This window comes from Sylvia atricapilla, chromosome 2 (genome assembly GCF_009819655.1).
Source record: "Sylvia atricapilla isolate bSylAtr1 chromosome 2, bSylAtr1.pri, whole genome shotgun sequence".
NCBI classification, from domain to species: domain Eukaryota; kingdom Metazoa; phylum Chordata; class Aves; order Passeriformes; family Sylviidae; genus Sylvia; species Sylvia atricapilla.
In genome coordinates, this window is record NC_089141.1 from 5,288,826 (window position 1) to 5,309,254 (window position 20,429).

A 20,429-nucleotide genomic window follows, 5' to 3' on the forward strand; every position below is an offset into this window, starting at 1 on the left:
TGTCACTGTTATGCTTCTGAGGGCAGTCTCCATTTACCAAGACAATTTTTATATAATTTATATCCACATTGCTCCAAGCTCTGTTGACTAGACTGGCAGTATCTGTGCAGCACATAGGATTGAACTCTCCTTGTCCTTGGTTGCTCCATTTCTCTTCATACGCTTCCAGAAATGGGTCGTTTATTGTTTTACCAGTTAATACTTATCCCTCATTTTCACTGATTCTGGAATGCACGCAGCCCATGACTAGGAATGTGGTTTAGTCATATGACGTGTGGCATCTGTGTTGTTGCTTTAGCGGTTATTTTCTCTGAAAAACACACAGCTAAGTTAAAGTGAAGAAAATTTGTCTGCCTTGCTCTTCACTGCTCTTTGGGTCAGGCTTTAGGAAAGACAGATCCTGCTTGCCTAACCTGGTCTCCTCTTATGATAAGGTCACTCACTTACCAGATGAGGGAAAGGTTGTGGATATTGTGCCCCTTCAACAAGGCCAAATGCTGGGTCCTGCACCTGGCTCATGACAACCCAAAGCTGCCTGGTGAGATAGGGTTGGGTGTGCTGGTCACCAGCAAACTGAACATAAGCCAGGGTGTACTCAGGTGGCCAAGAGGCCAGTGGAAACCTGACCTTTATCAGCAATAGTGTGCCAAGCAGAACCAGGGACCTGGTCACCCCCCTGTACTTGGCACTGGTAGGGCTGCACTCTAAATCAAATATTAAGGTCTATGTCCCTCTCTACAAGAAAAATGTTGAGGAGCTAAAGCATGTCCACAGAAGGGTTACAAAACTGGTGAAAGGACTGGAGCAAAAGCCTTATGAGGAAGAGCTGAGGGAGCTTGGAGGGGGGGACCTTATCTCTCTCTACAACTGCCTGAAAAGAGGGTCAAATGGGGCCAGGTGGGGGTCAGCCCCTTCTCCCTACTAAGAAGTGACAGGACAAGGGAAAATGGCTTCAAGTTGTGCTAGGGGACCTTTAGATTGGATACTAGGAAAAATGTCTTCACCGAAAGGGTCATGAAACATTGGAACAGACTGACCATGTTTGAGGCACCATCCCTGGAGATATTTGAAAGTTGTTTAGGTGTGGCAATTAACTTGTTTAATGGTGGACTTGGCAGTGCTGGGTTTATGGTTGAACTTGATGATCTTTTCCAACCTAAATAGTTTTTTCCTAATTTTTTTTTTCCTAAACTCTACAGAGAGTCTTCAATACATTTTGCTGTCCAGGCCTCACTGTACTTAAAAGTAAATTCGAGGAAAATTAACTACCCTGTCAAGACAGGGTGGTGAGGACAAGGATTTAGTTTATTTATTTATTTATTTATTTATTTATTTTATTTATTTTCAAGTGCATCTCCTTTTCCTCTTTCCTGGCTTTTTTTTTTATTTTTATTTTTTTTTATTTTTTTAATTGCATTATTCCTGCTTATTTTCTGCTAGAACTGTCCTTGGTTTTAAAAGCTCCCCTGGTGGTTTTGGTATGCTAGCTATAAATAAGAGGTCTAAAGGGTCTTATCTCAAAGCTACTACTGTTTTTGGATCCCATGAAAGCTTTGTAATTGCAGAAGCCTCACTGAGAGTTTGAAGGCTTTAACAAAATCAAGACTCTTTGTCACTATAATTGACTGCTTATGGATAAAAAATGGTGTCTATCTAACTGAAATCTGATCCAGTTGAATACAATCTTGAAATAGAATTAAGTCTTCAAATTGATGTAAAGTATAATTGAGAGATACACAGATACAATTGTAGGGGGGAGAACAGTTTAAATTATTGTAAATTTAAAATTAAATAGATCTTCACTAACTTTGTTTCAGTAAATTCAGGTTTGAGACTGATTAAAAAATTATTATGGAAATCAAATTACCATATTTTAATTAAGCTCTGTAATATTAATACATTCTTAGACATGAATACTCAATAGAGACCAAGAGACCATAATTTCAATAATGCTTAATGGGTTTTGAAGAATCCATAATTTAAACAGATGTAGCTCGCTGTCAGTCAGAGATAATAACCCTAAACTTTGTTACTAGTTTTAGTAAGTGTCTTTATGAAGTCCATTAAAGGTATTGAAGTGTGTTGTATTTTCTTCCTGGTTTGTGCTGCATTCAGTCAATATTCAGAGTTGCACATCCTCAGCAGTCTCATATAGTGAAAATAAACGACCTAGGATGTCACAGAGATTAGAAGCAACTGCTGCCCTTTTCCCCATGAAGGTATTGCACTGCTCAGAATGCCAGAGAACTGAGTTTTCAAGAAGCCTTGCAGTCTTCTGGAACCTGGCAGAACTGCCTTCGGAAAATTGTGACAGTTTCCTGGCTGAATGATTTTTCTTGATCAGTCTTTAGATAAAGGAAGGGAGGCAGATGTTTTCCATCAATTTTACTTGTACTCTTCTTTCTGTAAAAGGAAGAGGCACAGAGTGTTGGCTTAAGGCTTTACATTCTGTGTGCAGACAACTGCAGATGCTCAAATCATCTACTAAAACAAAATGAGGGTTTTGGTCTCTTGGCCACTCTAGTCACTAGAATTTCTCTAAAAAAAGCAGGGTGGGTTGGGGTCATACCAGAGAATCAGTATGTACTTGTCTAGAGAAACTTTGAATATCAGTCTGAAATTACTGAGAGAGAGAGAAAGAAAGAGAAAGGAAGAAAGAAAGTTTAGTATCATCCTGCCCTATTATTCAATGATCATTTATCTTACCATTTACAATAGTTATCATTTATCTCATAGTTTTTCTTCAGGATTTAGTACCTGAAGTAAAATCATTGTCTGCAAAGTTCTGTGCTTTCCTGATAAGATAATTTCAGCCCTCATGATTGGACAGATGCCTGAAAATCTGATGGGGATAAAAATTTATATTTTGAGAATGAGAGAAATAACAACCCAAAACGTATTAGTCCAGTGCTGGTGTTGTAATTCTGGGGGAAAGCCAGCTCTGAAAATATGATAGGCCTAGCAGTAACAAGGGAATATTAAAACTGTACATACCAAGGAAGGAAAAGGGAAAAGCCAGTCCTCCCTTACCCCACCAAGAAGAAGCCAAAACACCAACTTGTAGCATAAAAAGTTATTCTGTTGTGAAGTCATTCTCTGTTGCTACAAGTTAAATTTTTGCAGATGGACATACAAGATGTTTTTTACTTTATATGCTGTTCCCCTGGAAAGCATAAAAATGAATGTTTAAAAAGAGTTTCTCCATAGTTTTGAGTAAAGTATTTATGTTAGTTAGGTGTCCTGGTATAATTCCAAATACAAAATTACATTTCCAGTCCAACATAGAGGAAAAAAAAATGTAGAAGATTTATTTGGATCTAGTTACTGTTTATCCTCTACCATATATTTTGAGTGTGATTAACTGATTAACTTAACTTTATAGCTTCATATTTTCTACTAAGAAGTACAAAAAAAAAAATCAAACCCAAAACTTGTACACTTTTCTCCTATGGGTCCTATATATGGCCAATACTACTATAAATCTTGCATTTAAAGGAAAAAACACTTGCATTTTTTCCACTTACTTCATGCATGATTTTACTACTGCAAATGTAGATGTTAATGCAAATGATAATGCTAAACTAGTGGAAAAAACAGTCATGTTGGCAACCACTATTTTACATGACTGTTAGTTCACTTTTTTAAATACATTGTGTTTCCAGGAGACATCACCTATAAGGAATTTTTCGGCTGCATGCTATTAGCAAACTAAACAGCCCTATATTGTTATATTGTCATGTTCCATTACTGAATATGCGATTGCAAGATAAAGCATTCTGATCTCCTCTTTTTTGCTCTTTCCCCAGTGAAAAGGCAGAGTCTGAAGGTTCAGATCAATGCAACAGATGACACTGTTTGCATGCGGTATCTTCGACCAAGTCAAAGCACCAAATTGGAAGGTTTTGTCCTGGGTTATGGAAGCAACCTCTTTTCTAATCAGTACATTCCTTTACCTTCTGAAGGAAAAAACTATGTAACAGAACTTGGTAAGACATATTTGCTTTGCATGATGTTGTTGTAATGAATTATGGGAAGAGAATGGGGAGAATATGAGCCTTTTGTTCACCTGATTTTTCGTTTTATTGTGTTGTTGCTCAGGGTTTGTGTTTTTTTTTAAGGTTGCTGTCAAGAATTTCAGTGGAAAATGGAATTAGCAGATCCTTCAAGAGGAACAATTAGTTCTTGTTGTTTGGAAAAATTTGTTTACTGGTATTTGTTTTGGGGATTTTTGTTTTACTGAGAGACTGTACTGAACTTGAACACATCACAGAGCAAATGGGATAGTTTGCCTAAGGATGCAGCTATAAAGGAGAATATGAGGGACAAGCACATGCTTTTAACACATAATAGAAGAAGCAGTGAAACAGTCTTGAGAATTGATTCCTTTTGACAGAAACATTCACATCAAAATGATGCCTCTTCTTCTAGGAATCTCCTCCAGTGTTACATGTTGTAGATTAACCTCTAACTTTCATATCAGATGTTACTGATGGAATTCTGTGAGTTGTTTTATGGAGGAGATTAAACCGTGTCAAGGACGCTGTATCCTCTTATCTGGAACAGGGAAAAGGAAAAATAAATTTCTGAAACATTGATTTATCTGGATTTGACCCTTCGAGAAATCTGTTAAATCCCTGAAGATTTTCCTACTGATTTCTTTAAGCTTTTCTAGCCTGAAATGAATAAATTTGCCTTCATCATTGTAGTGCTGGCGATCTTGGTGTAAAACAAAGGGGAGGAAAGGATGCATGAGGATGGAAGTAATAATTGCCATGTTTTTGATGTGGCCAGTTAAGACCATTATGAGTGTCTGCTCTGAGCTGAAAACTGCAGAATAAAAACTGAAAAAATAAGATGTTAGACATAGAATAATTAAGATGTTAGACACTGATAGGATCACTGTGGCAAAGGTTAACCTTCCTTTTTATGAGTTTGTACTCTTGGGATCTCTTTGTAATTCTATCATCCATCCAGTGTTTGACTTCACAACCATCACTTAAGCTGGGTCTGGCTTAGCTAATTCATCCTGTGTGTAACTTTTGAATCAGTTAACTAAGAATGATGTCCAGGATTTTACAGCGTGTACTGTGCATTAGGCAAAACAATGTCTGTTGCAGGAGTAGTGAGGATTAATTTTTTTCAGGAACTCTGAGATCTTAGGGAAGAGCAAAAAAAGGACTGAATGTAACATCATGTAAGATCATTTGCACTTGCTATTTAATAGAAACTTTTATACCTCATGCTTTGCAAAACTGATAACTTAAAGCTCAAGGCCACCTGGAATTTCAAATGTATTGATATTTTGCAGTTTTAACCAAAGCAGTTAATGGCTGAAAGCTAGGCACCTTTCTACAGTCCTACAGCACATAAGAGCACAGACCACATGCATATCCATTTGCTGTAGGGTGTCTGGAGAGGGAAAAGCACAAATGTTGAGGAATACTCTTGCTTTATTATTTCAAAGGAGAACAACATCAAAATTTTATCTCCCTCATGTTAACAGAAGTTGTCTGTTTCCTTGTGACAATAAATCTATGCTTGTGACTTCTGAACATCCAGTAACTAAACACGCAAAATGCATAGACAGCAAGGCAAGCATTTCTAACCTGCAGAAAATCTTCTTCAGAGAATCTTCATCTTGGAAAAGACAGGAGTAAAAGAAGTTATCAGAAATATGCACTTCAAATTGCAAACATTTATTTAAGGCAATTACCAGTACATTTATTGGAATTGTTACTTTTAGTTAAGAGATTTAGGGTAAGACTGTATGCCTTGGGGACTTGTTTATTGGAAGCAGAGAGTGCATAATATTTCCCATTTCACAAATATTAAACACAACATTAAACTGCAGCTTTGACTGTGCTTTCCAAATGTGTATGGAACACGAGCTAAAGCAATAAACATCAGTTGTGCTTTTGGCTCTGCTTTAGAGTGACTTGTGTGGCAGAAATGAAGACAGAGATGATTGCTGCACTCTCCCTCCTCCCCACCATACTTAGGGAGCAGTTGCTGGCAGAAGCTGGAAGAATTGCAGAATGGCTCTTAATTCTAGGAACAAGGATCAATTTTTACTGTGGCAGCCAGAGACCTTGGATCCAGCATACACTTTACACTGATTGTAGAAAAAGCAAGGTGTTCTAGAGGGACAATAAAAATACTCTCAAGAAATATGCCAAAGATATAAACCACCTAGACCCTATTGCTGAAAAATCTCAGACTATCTTTGTAGTCCTGCTACACCTCATATGTGATGAAGTTGGTCTAGGATGTTATCTTCACATTAAAACAATGTACATTAAATTTCACACTCAAGGTTGTCTATTCCATGTTCTAGATATTCTAATGATGAAAGCGCCACTGCATACTCTGAAAATGATCTTCAGTGTGTTCCACACTTTTTTTCCGCAGTCAAAACAGCTAGGTTTATACAAAAAACATTCATTTTTGCCCTGAGAACTCCTTCTTGCTCCTCTCATGCTTTGACTTTTCTGAATTTTACAGAAAGTCAGTGAATTTACAGGCTTGTCTGAACAGTGGCAGGTGGGGCTTTTATTGAACAGGAGGTGGAGGAAGTGGTTCCCAAATATGAAAATTCATTGTGGTCATTTTAGACCAAGAGTAACACAATTCAATGCTTCCTGCTTTCTTGTCAGTTTTGCTGGTTCATCAAAAGAGAAATCTTTCCCAGTCAATTTAGGGGCAATGGTCACAACCTTAAATTTGGTTTGTAGTTGAAAGGTAAAGATTATAAATGGACATTTAAGGGCATTTATTTGTTACTCTCTAAAAGATACGTTTTACTAATGCATTAAGGAATAGTGCTGTGGAATATAATCCCTTGGGAGGGAGTTTAGCTCCAGGAGAATGGAAGATCCATGAAAGTAGATCTTGTTCTGGTAGTATTAAAATTGTTTATTCTGTGAAATTTTTTAAGGAAAAATCAAACAGATAATCATCTGTAGACCCTACTCAAAAAACCCCAAACAAACAAACAAACCTGAAACCCTTTAATTTATGTGTTAGACCAAGGTAAGAAAAGACAAAGATTTCATATATGTCATGACTATTCCCTTCCTAAAATGCATCAGTCCTTTAAAATATCCTTTCTAACAAAGAGTATAGGTCTACAAGGTAGAATGAAGTGCCTTGCAGACATCTCCACATTTCCTTGATTTAGCTCTGCATCCCTGGTTTTGTTAATGGAGCAGCATAATCAGTATTCTGTTCGGGATAACTGTCCCCAGTTGGAACTGGAATATGGAAGATGACACAATATACACAACATATATTGTATTATAACATATAATAGAAATATATATTTTATAAGGCCCACAAATACCATATTTATAACCCCGCTATTGTTGATTAATATGAAATTTACTGTCAGCATTTCTGCTGGGTCATACACCTCTTATGATGCTGTTTACAGGAAGCTTGAAGCCAGCAGATGTATTAATTTATAAAATTACATGTCTATAGATGGATATATTTTGAAAGATATTATTAAGGGTGTGACATTTTCTAGGATTTTCAGGAGAGATACATGACTTTGTATAATGTGTGACATTCACCTACATGTCATCCATTAAAATATTCAGCACCTCACTACAGAAATTCTTATCTTAAAAGATCTCTTTTCCCTTTGTTTTGGAAATTGTATAGTAACTGAGGCAGCAATTGCATAACCTTGTCAATAAATTGGGATCTGCCTGCAGAGGGCACATGCAATGAGAAAGGGGTTCAATTGGATTTCCTGAACTTGTAATGAGTTTCTGCTGGCAACAAAGTCTTGAGCAGCTTTATGCACCAGTAGATAGATCTGAATCATACTGAAATGTCAGTGACAATGACAAGGCAGCCGCAAAGTTTGTTTCCAAGAATTATGCCTCTGCTTCAGGACACCAGATGTGGTTTGTGCTGAGTATACTTTATGTGCTCACATGACAATAAACAACATTATTTTTGGTCATGAAAGCTATTCAGATACTGTCAAAAGACATCAAGATGTTAATTCAGCTAGACTAATAAAAAGGTGAATGGACCCATCCAAAAGCTCTGGGCTTGACTTAAATCTTCATCTTAATTTCAGTGTTCCTAACTCGTAAGGAAAGAGTATTTGCTTAAGGAATTTGTGTTAGTCCTTTCTAACTTGGCTAGGAAGATTGCAGGCCAGCCTCCTTGAAATTGTTGATACTGTTGGAGACACCCCAAAAAATTGGGTGGAGGCAGGAAGGTTTTGTAAGAATGAACAGCAATTACAAAATTATTTTCCCTTTCAGTTTCTAAAACCAGCTCAAATTTGGGCAATGCTTTTGCTTTTCCTTTTCTTGTACAAGGTTGTACAGTGTAAGAGGAGAATGTGTTGGTAATCCTGCTTTATCACAATGCTAGTAAGTGATGGGTGATTTTTGTGTTTATGTACATATATGAGAGAGTTCTAGTACCACCTCGAGCACATTTTAAAAAGTGTAATTCAGGGATCTGTGCTAGAGCAGTGCTTAGCTAAAAGGTCTTGCTGTGCAGTTTCTTACAGTTGATCAATTACCCAAGCTGGCAGTTCTGTTAGCCACATGCTTTTCAAGACACCAAGTAACGTGAATGTTGTTTTAGCATTGTGTTGCCTCCTGCTAGCTAACCAGAAAGCAGGTTCTCACTGCTGATGCTAGCTGTGCCTAGTGGAAAGGAGGATCTGAAGGAGGTCAGCAGATGCCCCTTCCTCTAGACAAGTGCATTGATCAGCTGGGGTTCATTCATGCCAGCCCCTTTCTCCCACTTCTCTGTCTCTTCCCATGCTGGTTGCACTACAACACTTTCCATCCTCCTTTTCCTCCAACTTTGCCATTAACAACATCTCATGGTGAGTGTTTAGCAATCCCTAAATACAGGTTAAGGACTTGCAACCTCAAGCCAAAAAATACTTTGTTTTGATTACTGAATCCAGTGGTTCATGAATGCTAATGATATATTTGTAGCATTAAAATTTAAGATTCATTCTGAGTTCATCAGTCAGTTCATTCTTACATTGTTTTACTTTCAATTGCATATTGTCTGGGCCCTGAATAGTGTGCTTGAGCAAAAGCAGGATTTCCTAGCATTTTGTAGTGCATGTTAGTTGCCTGCTGCCACTGAATTAATAGCCTAACTCATGGCATGTGGAAGTGTTCTCATGTGTTAATGTGATGTGTCCAATGGCATGGGTTTTTGTTACATTCTGGCTGTCTTCATAAGCTGTTAAGGTTAGTGATAGAAGTTTTTTCTTTTAACAGTTTTATTTATTGGCATAATAGCCCATGCTTGGGGAATAATATCACTAAGAATTAGGCATGGCTTTACCGAGGAGCACTATTTTGGTACTCATGGATGTTTTCCTAGAGTATTTTGTGGCTGAAGAATCAAAGGTGGTAACTATTTGGACTTTATTTCTGATCTGAAAGGAGTTCTTAGCCAAGATGTTTGCTGTTCTAGCCTTGATAAAGGGAGTTAGACAGTTACAGATTCAAACAAGTGGTCCTAGAGTAGCAGCCCACCAAGAATGTGTTGGGCATCAAGGAGCAGCTAAGGTTCTTGTAGCAAATTTGGAAATGTATTTTAAACTGAAATTGTTAAAGCTTGCACTGTTTTGTAGGGAATCCTTCATTTATGAGATTGTGGATCCTCACAGATGAGAGACAGACAGCTCTATATTTTATATCTTTATCACATATGTCTCTGTTGTATACTGATTAATGTTGACATTATTTTTGGAGGCAGATGCTGGACTCATGCATCTGCATCCAGATGTTTCAACATCGATCCTAGTTTTGTAACTACCCTTTTCTTACTAAATACTGTTCAAAGAAAATAAGAAATACTCAGTTGCAAACAGGCTTGTCTGTACTCTGTGATGTAGTTTGCATTTACTTGAAGTTATAATTTTATTTTTCAAACAAACGTCTCTTTATAAATATATTTTCATGTAAATAGTTGATCTATTCTGTGAACCATACTTATATCCAGTAAAACATCCATATTTTTAAAAGTGATTGTCACATTTTTCTACCTACCTCATATTTCTGCAATTTATCTCTTAAGCATTTAACAAATTAGTGCAAAGTAAATTATGGTTTTACTGAAGTTTTGGTATTCTGCAGAATTTTCATTTTCTTCAGCTGTGTTAGTCACCTCTTCCCAGGATTCCTGCTTCTTATAGACATGGATCTGTGGAATGGATTACGAATATATAGGCATCATAAAAAACCACGGATTATCATGAAAAGTTTCCTGTAACTTGATAGAATTCAATACATGGGTGAGGCAGTGTTTTAATACCCTGAAAATGGATTGAGTCATAGTAGCATCAGATGATTTCAGCATTGTGAAGATGACTGATAATCATATTTCTCAGCAAGACTGAATCAGTATGGAAACTCAGTAGTCTTCTGAACTCACTAAAAGAAATGTTGAATTGCAGTGAAGGACTAAGGAAAAACTCCCATTTCTAATGAGTCAGGGCTCATTATATGATATTGAAAAAGCTCTCTGCATTTTTAAATTTCAGGTGTCTTGAATATAGAATGCCTATCTGCCAGAATGTCCTCCAGTCCATGCATAATGCTTTGATATTGCACGTCAAACCAATTAATTTAACTTAAATTACAGTTGCTCTTCTCTTGATGTCTTTGTAGTAGCATGGGTGGTTCTGCTCAGGAATCATGGAATCATATTTCTAAATTAAGATATATCTTAAGAACAGAAAAGAAATCTATTCTTTTGTCCCAGGTGTTGAATGGATTTGTTTAACAATTTCATTTTCCTATTTCAATTATAATGATCACAATATTGCTTTAAATTAGTGGTTCTAAAGAAGTAGAACTTTTTAAACCTGCCTCTTCTCTAACAGCCTCTTCTCTCTCAATATCTAGTCTCAGGCAGTTTTCCTAAATACTTTGTTTTGTAGGGTGTATTACAGTCAGAAGAGCCATGAATTCTCTGGAAAATGGGAATGTGTTGTGTTCTTTATTAAGACATTTGTTAAATTCGCATATAACACAAAATATTTCCACAGAGAATACTTTTGTTGCAGAACATAAACACCTGCTATAAATAATGAATCCTGAAAACTGTTAGGTTTTATAGCTGAGATGCCCAGTGAGGCATTAACAGTCTTTGCTTATTGCCATATTTTATTTAGCAGCTAATCTATTTCTGTACTGCTATACAAGTAATTTCAGATTTCAGCCAGAATTAAGTTTTCCATTTATGGAGCAGGGAAAAACTGTTTCAAAATATTTTAGTAACTTTCTTTCACAATCCTTGGACATTTTACTGATAAACCCATACATTTTTAGAGTTTTGAAGACTGGCTTTGTAGTTCTCAAACTTTCAAGGTCATGCTTTAAAATAATCCTGTTGAATACTTGATGAGAGTTATAACAATCTCACAAGTGGACATAAATACAGTGCAGAAAACTGCTTAAAATAGAAGAAAACCAAATTATTCTAAAGTGTTCCTTATTTCTAGTTTTCAGTCTCAATACAAAAAATGTCCAAGTGGTTACACATGTCCCACACTTGTGTACCTCTCTAAATATTAAAAAACATTTTTTGTAAAAGAAGATGTATTTGCACTTTGGGGTTCTTTTTTTTAACTAATTTTTTTTCCATACTGCTTTGAACAACTGATTCAATGCTTATCTTGGTTATTTGGTGCAGATGAAATCCATTTAAAAAGACAGATTAAACAATTAAAGTGCATCCATAGTATAGGCTTCCAGTGATTTATGTGCACTGAATCAGCGAAGTTAAATTAGAATGGTTTTCCCCACACTGGCTGAACCTTTTCAGTAGTACAGCAAGCTTTGGATTTTTTTTGTTACTGCTTTTCTTATCTCTCTTTACTAACCTGTAGTAATTGCTTTTTTTTTTTCATTTGCAGATGCAGAGCCGCGGTATTTGGTTTCAGTAAGACCAGCACGTGTTTCAAATAACAAGAAATCTTGTTCAGGTATTTTGATATTACTGCATCTCTTTCCTAAAATATTTGAAAGAAAACAGAACCTTTTGCTGCGTTTCTCTGAAAAGATATTTCTACCTGTAGGTATCTGACTGGGATGCACAAATTCCATACGTGGAAAGGTAGAATGTAGGACAGTGTTTCCTAGTCAGTAGCCACACATATGGCATTCAAAACATGAAGATATATCTAAAGATTTTCTGCATAAAGTTCTTACAAATGAGAATTGAAATTTAGAATCCTAATTTCTGATGTTTAAAGCCATTAAAATTGTTCTTCCCAAACTGCAACTAAGGATTCTTTTGTCCACAGACATGTTAATGCTCTTTGTTTCTCATTAGAAAATGATAGCATGTGTCTGTCTCTATATCAGTACTACTAAGTTTGCTGATGCAAGAAGTTATGGAAAAAGTGATATTTCCAGCTGAATCTATACACAGCAGAGTAGAAATCTGAATTTTATTCTCATTTGTTTCAAAGTCTTTCTATATGACCTTAATCATGTCATTAATATTGTTAGTTCTGAATTCCTTACTTTAATACAGACACTTCTTTCAGGATGACTGGAGAGTTGCAAAAAATAAAATGATGACCTATCCATGGAAGCACTCAAGGTCGGGTTGGAGAGGGCTCTGAGAAACCTGATCCAGTTGAAGATGTCCCTGCTCATGGCAGGGGACTTGGACTAGAAGGTCCTTAAAGGTCCCTTCCACCCCAAATTATTCTATGATCTTTAGATGGGGTTTTCTTTTCCCTAACTCCTGGTAATGCTTGGGATAAATCTTTTCTTACTCTTAGCCAGGTATAAAACAGTATGTCTGAAAAGATTTTGGAAAGTGCACATTTCAGATGTAAAATATATATGCTTTTTAATGTAGGTTGCATGGCAACATACTCATCATCAACATAAAATAAAAAACCAACATCGTTAACATTTCTAAATGTACACACATGTATTGACTGAAAATACAAATCAGACTGACACTGGGGCTGGTTAAGTGGAGAGATAGTAGGGTTCAAAAGGCATAAGAAGAAAGTTAGTCAAATCTGGTTCACAACAGTGAGAAAAAAACCCCTTTAGATCAGTGGCATATAACTTTCAGCAAATGTTGGTCACCTATATATTTTGGGGATGTACAGATCCTTTAGATTTTTGAAGTATGTAATGTGTTGTAAAGAATATATTGATTTGCTATAGTCAAACACCAGACATTCTCCTTGGACCTGTAGCAGTCCATGAATTCCAGGTTCAAAATAGTCTCTACATCATTCATTCATTTCCATCTATTAGCTTTTAAACTTTCTTTAAAATAAGTTCTTTCTCCACAGATGAATTTTGCTCCTTCATACAGAGCAAAGCTGAAGTTCAATATCATGCAAAACCTGATTTCAATATAGTCAGTAATTAAAAGAGCAAAATCTCACAGATACATTGACTCAGATCTACCTGCAGTTAAAAGCAAAAGAACTTTTGTGGGTTTTGTTTCACTCGTAAGAACGCTCTGGAAAATATTTATTATGTGTAGATATATTTGCAGTGTTACTGAGAAACTTGCCAAGAAATTACTATTTTTATAACACCCTTGGAGTATTTCTGATGTCCTGGACTCTGTCATGTCTTCTGTGATATAGTCCATGATATTCAGAGTTTTTAATTTAATCCACCTAGAGCTTATTCTTACACTAAGAGTACTTAAACCACCAAATCATGATTTTCAAAAACTGGTTTTAACTGGAAATTTAGGTTAAAAAAGTGACTATCGACATTGTCTCTGCCACTTTTGTAAATCCTATGTTAGAAATGATGACCATGAGAAATAGAGAATTGTTGTACTTTTCCCTTCAAGCTTAGAAGAGATGTAGATCTTCATTTACTTAATTATCCAACTGCAAAGACTTTACATAATTCAGGAAAGAGAAATTAACTTTATATATTTCTTATGTAGGTCGGAACAAGACACAAAAGCCTCTGCAGCTGGTGGTTGGCACTCTCACCCCAACCTCTGTATTTCTCTCTTGGGGCATCCTAGTCAACCCTCAACATGACTGGACAACAACAAGTAACTGTGCTAGTGACAGGTAACAACCAGAAAAGGATGGGGTTTATTACTACCATGATTTCACTCAGTGCAGCTCTCTGCTGTGATTAAGATAAACTTTGCAGTGGAAATTAAAATGTTGTAAACAATGGTTCTGAATGTGAAGTAGGTTTTCTCATTTGCTCATTCTAGTGCTTTGCAGTTCTTTACTTGACAGCAAGTTTAGTCAGATGTCTACATGCTGAATTAAAAATCTTGCTATTTCACACTGGATCTTTTGTTCTTAAACTAATGGCCTTGGCTCTACCTTCATTTGTATCTGGACCAATTGAAACTTTGTCAAATCACAGGAAACAGTTTAGTTCAGAGTTGACTGAATTAGTGTAAAAGAAGTCTTTTGTTGTAATGAGGTGGGGGAATGATGTCTTGTCTTAACATAATCTGATTTTTGTTTCCTTTATTGTGTCTTATCAATAAAACTGCTTTCCTGTTATTGATAAAGCACAGCCTTCATTAATTTTCTGTTGTAAGTAAAAGAGAATCTCTTCTATGTCCATATGTTTGGCATTTACTGAGTGGCACAGTAGGTGGGAAACTCAGGGAGACTCACCAAGCAGCAGTTTCAAGAGAGGACAAAGTGCAGAAGAGCTTCTCAATTAAGTGCACTATTATGGCTTTTAAATTGCTAATGCAGATGTTTTTCCTACTTTGTCTTTTTGTGTTCGCTTTGTATTCTTCCTTGACAACAGAAGAATGTTTTTTACTTTCATTTACATTGTGTAAAGCTCTATTCTATTCAGCAGTGTTTTGTGAAACTAAAAAGAAACACGGTGAACCCGTGGGATGCATCTACATCTGTTTTGCAACTGTTATCTTTTGCGTTTTAAATGTACATCTTTTTTATGATTCAGAACGTTTCTTATACCAATCTAATATTTGTCTAATCTGTAGCTGTCTAATTTAGGCTTGAATTTTCTTTCTTCTGGTAGTCATAAGAAGACTCCAGCTGACACGATTAAACTGGATGTCAAACATAGGTTATGTTAAAAAAAATTCCCGTGTAGACAGGACGGCCTTTTTCATATCTTTACAAAAGTTTTGTACCTCACAAAAAGACTAATCCCTTCCAGCATTAGAAATTTCTCATGAAAAGAGTTTGGATCATCATCAACCAGAATTTCAAACACTCTTGAAAAAATGTTAATGTTTGTTAGGAAGCCATCATGGAGTGTCAGTAAATGTCCAAGGAGAAATTTGATTCTATATTTCTTCAGTAGAAATAAAAGCTGGTTTAGTCTTAGATTTTGCTCTTTCAATAAAGAAAGAAGCAAATATTTTCAAACTGTGAGAAACTGAAGAAATGAACTGAACTTGTAGAGTGTTCTGACATAATGATTTTAGCACCACTTTTACCAAGGAATTTATCTTAATATGATGTGTTAGCACCAATGTTGCAGCACCCATTGTGCAGTGGGAAGGAAGAACACTTCAGGAGAAGCCTATATCCTGTATTAATCCACCTGGAAATTCAAGGCAAATGGTATCCACCACCGTGCCTTCATCAATTCTGTGTTTTCTCCTCAGTAGCTGAATTTTCTTTTTGGATATTCAATAACTCTAAGTTTGAACAAAGTTTTAAACACAGTTTTTCAGTTAGGGCAGTGTGCTACTAGTGTCTTGCTATGTCCAGAATATGTTCTGATGTATTCCTCCTCTCAGGAATTACTTTTAATGTGCACTCCATTCTAGTGGAATATTGCCAGACAGGAGTAGCTAGTCTAAAAACATTTATATCAAATTTCAAATGATCATATCAAAGATAGATATATAACTATAACCAGATTTCTGTTTTAACTAGATTTCTGTTTTGCAATCAAGTATAACAATGAAGTTAATGAAGGAAAAAAAAGTCACTTAAGTGGTGCTTTTATTAATTTTATCTTTACTGGGCCAAAGTGCTTGTTATTTGCATAAATGATGAGAACAGTTGTCCATGTGACCTTGGTGCATATATCTAGAATTCTAAGAGAGATTAGATCCATATATATTTCTAGTCAGTGTGTAGAAGAAAAACTATTATTATATTATAATAATTTGAATGTCTGTTTATAATGTACAATAAGAAATATATGGGAAGGAGCCCATCCTTAGCAAGTTGTGATAAAAGCACAAGACTTAAAAAGCACGTAATGGATTTGCTGATATTTCAGTCTGTTTCAGGGGCAGTCTACCAGACTTGATGCTTTGTCATCTGGCATATTCTCCTTACTGTGACATGCTGGAATGTACTGTTAATCATCCTCAAGATTGCTGTTAGTGGCTAACCTCTAACCTTTGGCATTGGCAGTACATAGCAGCCAGGACCTCTTAGCTCAGTTCTGTCAGTAAATATCCCACCAAGGTTTGAGTTTGTAATTCTCTGTGACCTGAAATGGAGTCACTGTTCTCGGCCTCAGATTTTACCATCTCCGTGTGGATGTTAGGCTTTTGTACAAATGTTGCATAATGAAAGTTATTTCAATGTGTTACTGAGTCAGAAGATAGAAACCACATGGAATTGTACAGTTCTGCTGGCCAAGATTTTCTCTAGTGCGAGTTTGACCTCAGTGGGATATTCCTTGGAAGATCTGGTTTTGTGAGCAAATGAGTTTGGAATAAGAGGTGCCATATTCTCAAGGAGCATTGATATCTTTTACTGCTTCAGTGAAATTATTGTTTGCTTCTTCAGGGCATATAGTGGTCTTCTATATCTGTGAAATTTTTAAGAAACTCCAATGAAAAAAATTACATTTTTCAACAAACTTCTTTTGGTTTAGCTCCTTAGAGGTTAAGAGCATAACCCAATAGAGTGCTATGTATTTCCTTCAAGATAACCCCAAATGCCTATCCCTTGTTGAAGCCAAAGTATTCACGGTCATTTTTGTGGACTGAAAAATCAAAGGTGAATTTTTGAAGCATTCTTGAAGTGACTGTTATCTCTCATCAGAATCTTAGCACTAGAATTTAAAATAAAACAAAAATATCTAAATCAAAACCCTCAAGTGATAAGTTTTATGTAACTGATGAAACTACATGACACCAAAAGGCACAGTTGGTGGAACTTTTCTCAGCATCCTCTGCTTTTTGACACCAGTGGAAGACAGCTGATGAGGGAATATGGCAAACTCATGACATCCTGCTTCACAGCCATGTTCAATTCCTCTTTTTATTATTTCCAAGAGAGTAAGAGTCTTGCTTTCTCTCTGCCTATCCATGTTCAAACAAATATTAGTGGACAGATCTGTCAAAATAAAAGTACTGGGGCTTTATTTACTGTCCAACCAGGTCTGAAGAGAGAATAGTGTATAGCTTTTTCTTTCTTTGTATTTGCTTTGATTAAAACATCTCTGTAGCTGGGGGTCAAAAAAGGTGGACTTTTACTTTCAGTTATTTAGGAAGAAAAGTCATGGGATGGAATAAACCCCATTATTTTCCATGGTAGATGAAAGCAGGGTTTATAGATACAGTAAAATATAATATTCTAGTGAGTGGATTGTATAGAAAAATAAACACACTTTCAGATGCATGCAAAAATAGGAATTTAAAACCTGAAGGTGTGTCTTTTTTAATTTAAAAACTATGTCAAATTCACATTGACGTTGTTTCAATTGGTTTGCCTGTGATTTTAATGTCCTAATGTCATACTTTTAAGTAGCACAGATTTTGTGTTTTATTTTGTTTTTATCTGATGCTTAAAAAAAAAAAAAGAAAAACAGTAAGGCAAAACCATAGAAGAGTCCATGCTTAGTCTTTATGTTGTATAGTACATAGAAGTAGGGTTTTTAAAACCCTAAATCCAGAAAAATATGTGCCTATCTCCCCATTTGCCTATTTACAGACTTCTATCATTCTGCAGCTGCCAATTAGGACATACTTTGTGTTGCAAGTGTCATAAAAAAATTTATTTTAAGAAGCAGAATTTCTTAAAGGAAAACATACAGTAGCAAATACACTTCTTGAACTTCAGGTGCTCTTGAGTTGCTGCTGTGGGAGTACATGTTAAAAGCTGGTGTAAACTGGAACAATTTGCTGCTGTTCAGTCTCTCCCTCTTCAGAGCCTCTCACTCCTCATTTCAGTCATTCTACTAAAAGTGTTAAGAAAAGTAGTGAATTTTAGTGATCATGTAAAAGTCAAAACTGAATTAGAAAGTGCTTTGCAATGTTAACTGGTAACCATCACTAGTGTCATTTTTTCCATTTTTAATATATATTGGTATCCGATACTTTAAAGTGAACTTAGCAGTAAAAAGGGAAACAATATAATCAACCTCGTGTCAATTTGCACAACGCAGTGTCTGAAAAATCATAGTTCAAACCATTTCCCTTATTACTTTCTAGCATTAAATGGATGCTGCATTTCTAATGAAGTCTAACTGTAAATAAATTACTACCTGGTATGCTGATAGTCTCTTTTAAAAACTTCTGACTACATTTCTATGAACAAAAAAGAAATGAGCTTTATCATCCTTTGTCTCTGGCACCACGAAATCAGAGAGCTGGAATGTTCTTGTATCTCCAGGGTCTAATTGTTTCTTTAGTGTTATGTGTGACTAAAATAGTCATGATTAAATTGTTTGGAGTTTTGGTTGGGACCTGGTTCCAAATAAATCCATGATATTTATACAAACTGCCCTAGTCTTGAAATCTCATAAAAGCATCTGCCTTATAACATTTCCAGTATCTAATTGTTTGTGTCTGAATATTTGTCTGTTGCAGGCGTGTTCAGGGAATCAGGCTGAAAAGAGATTTGTTTAAAAAAGGGGAAAATGGCACTGGAATTCTTGACAAAACATTATCATTCACACTGATAGATGAAAACTTAATGTCTGCCTATCCATCCTGGAATTTTTCTTCCTTTAACAGTGAATAAGATTTGCTTCATCTCAAAAGCAAAAACCTTCTGTACTGTTTCTTTAAAATGGTAATTTTATTTTGATTTGTAAGGCAATGAAAAGGCTGTCTCAAAACTGAGCACTGCCTTGCATTGTAGAGTTTAAAGAAACAAATGATGTAAGCTGAGCATAGAAGAGAAACAACCATCTGTGTCAGGCTGAGAGTCTTTCTTCACATTGACTTTGCAGATACAGTAATCACTTCAGTGGTTGGCGTATGAGTGATCTTGTGGCCTCCTTTGAATTATGAAATGGGTCCTACCTTTTTTATTTCTGCCATCACATTTTGTGTGGAGGCAAGCAAAATAAAAATATCTTCAAAGATACAGAGTTTCAAGAACGCAGACACTAAGCAGTGGATGGTGTTGCAGAAATGCATACGGAGAGAGGCTCTTTGATGAATGCAGGTTCTTTATTCCTCTGCTGTGGTGGTGTTTGCTCTTTTTTCCCTCTTATTGTTACAGTGGCCAATTCTGAGTGTGACAGAACCTCTCACCTGCTCATGACACCTTTTGTTTTAAATTGTTGGAGTTTTAGCTGTCTAGTAAAAAGGGAGGAGGTAATATTCCCCTAGAGTTCCTAGGGTGACTTGGTTGGGGGTATCTTTAAATGAGTGAAGCATTGCCTGTCAGGGGAGAGAGGGAGGCACTAACTTTTATGGAGTTTGACAAAAGAACTCTGATGTTCTATAGAGTGCTAGCTGGCAAAGAAGCAGAGTGACCCCTGCAATAATTTCATTAATATTTGCTGTAAACAGAAATACAAAAATGTTCGATGAACATTGTTCTGACAAAAGTCCCCCACCCAAACACATAACAAATCAATTAACTAAAAATTAAATGTTAAATTAAGTTAAATGTTGCTAGTTCTTTATACCAGCTGAGAATCTAGATTATAAAATAATTTACCAAGTATAGCTGGGTGTGCCATCTCCTTGCTGAAGCATCAAACCAGTATTCACAGGTGGGAATAGCATCCCTAGGAGTGTTCCATAGTGCATTACTTGGATATTAGCTGTTAAAGGCCCTGTGGTGAGCAATCAGTTTTTCCTTTTCTTACCTCACAGAGATAATGGGAAGTGTTTTATTTGAGAAACATGTAGTGTAGCTTTCCCTTCTGTGTGACTGTGACAGCCCTCTATTTCAGCCTGCCTTCTATCATTCTGGAGGGAATCTATGAAGATGTTTTCCTGAATGTTTCCAGTTCAGCCAGCTGCACTCATTTTGTGTATGTATGTCACTGCCACCAGGGGATTGATAGATGTAAGTGGTGACTGGATCTTACTGCTTACTCATGTCTTCAATTATATGTGTTGACTGTTTGATATTGTATTTTTGATGAAAGAAAGGTTTGAAAAAGGGAGAAATTAAAATTACGACAAAATTCAATCAGTACAACGTTCTCAGGCAGACACTGAAACTGCATTTTATTTGGCAGTTTGTTGGTCTGGCTTAACAATGAGTTGCT

The 20,429-nt window shown here is 36.1% G+C and overlaps 1 protein-coding gene across 1 annotated transcript in view; it reads left to right on the forward strand.

Annotated features, from left to right (window-relative positions):
• Nucleotides 1–20,429, forward strand: part of ABI3BP (ABI family member 3 binding protein) — a 136,531-nt gene that overhangs the window by 16,712 nt on the left and 99,390 nt on the right. The window contains exons 2-4 of the mRNA XM_066340725.1: nt 3,807–3,986; nt 11,915–11,983; nt 13,939–14,071. Coding sequence (XP_066196822.1) covers nt 3,807–3,986; nt 11,915–11,983; nt 13,939–14,071 — 382 coding nt within the window. The remainder of the gene's footprint in view (nt 1–3,806; nt 3,987–11,914; nt 11,984–13,938; nt 14,072–20,429) is intronic.